The 5313-nt window shown below is 35.7% G+C and overlaps 1 protein-coding gene across 1 annotated transcript; it reads left to right on the top strand.

Annotated features, from left to right (window-relative positions):
* Positions 1 to 1008: 1008 nt before the first annotated feature.
* LOC120260091 (nucleosome assembly protein 1;2-like) lies at positions 1009 to 4375 on the top strand. Its single transcript, XM_039267534.1, has 11 exons — positions 1009 to 1187; positions 1265 to 1308; positions 1399 to 1494; positions 2638 to 2730; positions 2970 to 3060; positions 3137 to 3198; positions 3313 to 3497; positions 3579 to 3756; positions 3855 to 3898; positions 4015 to 4213; positions 4310 to 4375. The coding sequence occupies exons 1-11, from the start codon at positions 1115 to 1117 to the stop codon at positions 4373 to 4375; spliced, it is 1131 nt and encodes a 376-aa protein (XP_039123468.1). The 5' UTR covers positions 1009 to 1114.
* Positions 4376 to 5313: the final 938 nt, after the last annotated feature.

Here is a 5313-nt window from a genome sequence, read left to right as displayed (position 1 = left end):
AATATAATACTAAAAAAAAAACACTTAAAGAAGATCTTGGAATTTTGAATATAAAATAGACGTTATTAATTGTAGAAAAAGAGAGCATAAAATAGAGTATTAAATAGACATTGGTGACAGCTAACATCCTGCAATAATAACGTGAGCACAGCCAGAACATACCATCCATTATATTACATAAAAACAAAAAGAGTAACACAATCCAATTAAACACCCAATCTTTACTAATAAAAACCTATGTTAATACTTTCTCCAATTAAACCAACCATCTCCAATATGATCTAAAATGAAAAAGTGAGAGATAAAGTGAAGATAAGTAACATCACTTTTATTATATGAGGTGTTAATTTGTCAAAATAAATAAATAAATAAATAAATAAATAAATAAATAAGCATGAGACCAAAAAGACTTGGATATTAAGATGAAGTCTTAAAAATTCAAAACAATTTTAAAAATAGGGAAATGTAAGTTTTTACAGGGTAATTAACATCCCTCCACTTCAATAAAATATTACTCTGTTTTTTTTTTAATCTGTCGTCATGGTTAATCAAATTTCACGTACGAAAAAATTTAGCTATTTTACAAAATTTTATAAAAAAATTAATTATTTTTCTAAAATTACCTTTAATTTATATTTTTATATTTCTCTTTTATATTTAATTCTAATTAAAGAATTTACTAGAGTGTTAAGAATAATTTAAAAAAAAATAATAAATTCTCCATTCAATAAAGTTGGGGATTATTTCTTAATTTTCCTTCTCTTCTCAAAGCAAACACACTCAATTTAATAGATACCCAAATAAGTCACCTCTTAATAATAGCCAATAATAGAATGCCACCTAAGCTACTTTCAAGATGCCAGTAAAGGCACCCAGTTAGTCGGCCACCGCTTCAATGTTTGCGGCCACTAAAGAGACCCAAAAAGTCACCCAGACTTTGACACCCGTTTGAAACGGGACCTCGATTCTTATATAAATATCGCGCCCCTTTCACTGCCCCACCTCTCTTTTCCGCCTCCGCCCCCAAACCGCTAGGGCTTCTCTTCTCTTCTCTTCTCTTCTTCTCCTCCTCTCTCTCTCTCCATCGGCGCGGTGCGGCGGAGGATTCGCGAGGATGAGTGACGACAAGCAGAAGGATGGCCTTAACATCTCCGATCTTAGCGCTGCTCTCCCTGCCAACGTCCCTGGTTTGATGTTTCTCCCGGTTTTGGTGCTTTTGGTTTGTTTGATTGTTCTTGGAAGTGATTTAGCGGGTGCTTTTCAGGTCTCAGTGCGGAGGATCGGGCTGACCTCGTGAATGCTCTCAAGGTGGGTTTTTGTTTGATTTGTGGTTTTGTTTTGGTTTGCCAATGATTTGAGAAATGTTTGTGGGTTTTGATGGGGTTTTATGGGTTGTAGAACAAGCTGCATAGCCTAGCGGGGCAGCACTCGGATGTTTTGGAGAGCCTCCCGACAAAGGTCAGAAAGCGGGTTGAAGTCTTAAGGGAAATACAGGTTTGATTTTCTTTTCTTTTTCCTTGGAAATGTGTGTTTTTTTTATCGGATGTTTTCTATTGAATCTTTTGCTTTTGATTATTAAAGTTTGTTTTACTGATTGTTTTGGATATCTTGGTTTCTATTGTTTACCATTTGAGGTTCATTCTCTTGCTGATCAAATGCCGATGTACTTTTAGTTGTTGCTTGAAGTGATCTTCTTGTTCAATAGGTTTAGGCATTGGTGATCGGTTTGCCTTTGCCATCAATACATTTCCTTGTTATTAATAATTTGAAATGCTCATTTACGGATTGGGTTGGGGGTTAGTAACTTTTTGTTGGATTTGTCTTCGTTACATAATATAGTTGATGTGCTTGAATTTGTGGGGTCATGATTCCCTGGTTATGAATCTTTTTACTGTCCTGATGCAAGCATTCTTCCTGGTGATGATTTGTGTTTGGCAACTCTTATTGTAGTATAAGAAATAATGTTGGTTGCTTCTTGATTTTATAATATTTATATAGGGAGATTCTATGTGTATATTAATTCAACTTTCCTTGTTTGTTTGTTTGTTTTGTTTGTTTTTTGTGAGGCAACTTGGGGGACTGAACCTTCTGAATATTTGGTATGGCTATCATATTATGGGTGGGTCTTGTTAAAATAATTTGCATTGTCTAAGATTTGGACATGAGAGGAATAATTTCATTGGTATATTGTGGTTGTGTTTTGTTAACAAATATTTGTATGATCCAAGATGTTGGTCATTTTCACTTGTGTCTGTTGCTTTGATATATGTTGGGTTAATTTGTCACAAAAATTATGGAATGAATTTGTTGAATTTTTATTTTAGCTGTTTGTTGGTTATGAGCAATATTGAATAATGTTATAGAAAAGTTCTACCTTGTCTGGTGTAATACCTTGTTAGGGGTGTATACACAATCATCAATGTTTCTTTTGCAACTTTGGTGATGTTGATATTCTATTCTGTGGTGAATTTCACAACTTATGTTCATTTTATTTTCCTGGCTTTTTTCCCATTTACTATTGAAAAACTAAAGCTAATGATGGTTTAACAAAGTTCAGCAATCTGTTGTTTGGGAATTGTATTGCCCAATTGGAGATCTTTGGTCATTCTTATAGTTTATAATCTTTGTTTTCCTCAGAGTCAACATGATGAGCTTGAAGCTAAATTTTTTGAGGAAAGAGCAGCCCTTGAAGCTAAGTACCAAAAGCTTTATGAGCCATTATACACCAAGGTATCCTTGCTTTTCAGCAGTAGCCATTGCTCATATACTTGCTTTTCAGAAGTAGCCATTGCTCATATACTTTTCTTAACTGTTAAATGATGCTATATAGCCATTTATGTTGCCATTTTAAGTGTTAAATGATGCTATATAGCCCTTTATGTTGGCATCCTACGAGGGAAACATTATTAGCTAGTTGTTTTTAGCCTTTGCTCATTCAATTTTCCTTTTTTTCTTTTTTAATGTCTTAGCGATATGAAATTGTGAATGGTGTGGTTGAAGTGGAAACTGTTAAAGGTGAAGGCACGGAAGAAGCACCTGCCGAGGAAAAAGAAACTGAAGGTTTTCATCATTAACTCATGGTGTGCACTGCCTTTTTTCGTTAGTACTATATGCTTATTTTATTTTTGAATCTCAGAAAAAGGTGTGCCTGACTTTTGGCTGACTGCTATGAAGACCAATGAAGTACTGGGTGAGGAGGTCAGCAAGTGCCTGACTTTCTCCGCATTCGCATTTGCATTTGCATGTGCAAGTTTCATTTGATGATTACTTGTTGTTTCCTTTCCTATTGAAAATTTTGGCAATTTCATTCAGATCCAAGAACGGGATGAGGCAGCACTGAAGTATTTGAAGGATATCAAGTGGTACAGAATAGATAATCCAAAGGGTTTTAAGCTTGAATTCTTTTTTGACACCAATCCGTTTTTCAAGAATTCTGTTCTCTCCAAAACCTATCACATGATTGATGATGATGAACCTATTCTGGAAAAAGCAATTGGGTGAGTTTGCCCCCCACGTTAGGTGAGTATCCATAACGGGTGATGTTTTAGTTAACAATATTGTTTTTGGCTTATATGCAGGACTGAGATAGAATGGCACCCTGGGAAGTGTTTAACCCAAAAGATTCTGAAAAAGAAGCCTAAGAAAGGATCAAAGAATGCCAAGCCCATTACCAAAACTGAGAATTGTGAAAGTTTCTTTAATTTCTTCAATCCACCTCAAGTTCCAGAAGATGATGAGGATATTGATGATGAGACTGTGAGTGAATTTTATTTCCTATGCAATAGTTTTAGAAAGAGGAACCAATGGAAGCCTGTTGTTGGTAATTACTTATCCGCTTCTATTCATATTGTCAGGCTGAACAACTACAGAGCCAGATGGAACAAGATTATGATATTGGGTCAGCTGCTTCCCTCACCTTATCTAGAAGATGCTTGCCTACTTGTTCGTTTTAGTTCACTTGCATATTATTGATAGTGTAATTGGATTTTGACCCTGTTGCTCGTTGTTTTACAGATCCACTATTAGGGATAAGATAATTCCTCATGCTGTTTCATGGTTTACGGGAGAGGCTGTTCAAGGAGAAGATTTTGAGGACTTGGGTGATGTTGATGAGGAAGATGGAGATGAAGAGGATGAAAATGAAGATGAGGATGAAGAAGAAGATGACGAGGATGAGGATGATGATGAAGAGGAAGTAAAAACCAGGAAGAAGGTACGCTGGCTTTGCTATGTATATCTTTTCCTGTGTCATCGTCCTTCATGAAATTCCTTAGCTATAATAACAAACAATGGATTCTCATAACTGCAGAAGTCAGGGTGGAACCCATGCCGAGGGGTCAGCGTTGATCGCCCGCAGAATCAAGCAGCCAGTTGATCGGCCCGCAGAATGCAAGCAGCAGTGACTTTGTTTAGTATGAAAAACATTGCTATTAGCACAAATGTGCGTAGTATCGGAGGTGTTGGTGGTGAGTGAACTTGTCTGGTTCTGATTTTCCTGTTGTGTTGTATTGGGGGAAAACCCTGGACTGGGGATTTGGGGACTGGAGTTTTGTTGTCCTGTAGGCTTCTGTTAGTATATCCTATTATTGGTTATTCCTTTGCTCTTTTCCTTATTATTGTGCTATATAAATATCTCGGCTTGGTCTAAATTTCCGTGATTATTTTGGATGCCTATTTATTGAGCAAGACATAAAATGGCAGGAAATCAGGCTTTTATTTTGGCATCCCTGTTATCCATTATTTTGTTTGACATTAAGTAAAATTGGTAAGTGCTCTTTAACCCCATGTTTGGTTGGGGCTTGTTTTTTTGGGGATATGTAGTGGGGAGTGGGAGTTGAGGGTGTGTTTGGCTGTAAGAAAATGGGGACAGCACGAGTTTAGTGGGGCGGTGCATCTCTCTCTCGTCATCTTACATGGATAAAATTGTCCCTGTGAAAATAGTTTTTTTTTTAATATAATTATTCCTGTTAAAAAATAAAAATATATTATCAAATATATTATCTTTGTTTATTTTAAATTTTTAGATTAGTTTAATAATAATAATAATAATAATAATAAAGTTTATATAAAATAATATATAAAAAAAATGTGTAAATAATTATTTAAAAAAAGTAAAAAAAAAAAATAAGACCCCTTCTCTGTTATCTTGGCTTACCCTATTCCAACTCCCACGCGCATTCCGGAGGGCAAGCCATAGTTTCACACTCGTGCATAATAAACTCATAATTGGCAAATTATACTAGAGAGTAGAGACTTTGGCCCTGGCCTGTTGATCCTGAGACAATCCAAACAGCACAGGATTAGATTTTTAGC

This window comes from Dioscorea cayenensis, chromosome 5 (genome assembly GCF_009730915.1).
Source record: "Dioscorea cayenensis subsp. rotundata cultivar TDr96_F1 chromosome 5, TDr96_F1_v2_PseudoChromosome.rev07_lg8_w22 25.fasta, whole genome shotgun sequence".
Classification (NCBI taxonomy): domain Eukaryota; kingdom Viridiplantae; phylum Streptophyta; class Magnoliopsida; order Dioscoreales; family Dioscoreaceae; genus Dioscorea; species Dioscorea cayenensis.
Note: the sequence above shows the minus strand (reverse complement) of the source record. Positions and strands in the feature narration are given on the sequence as shown.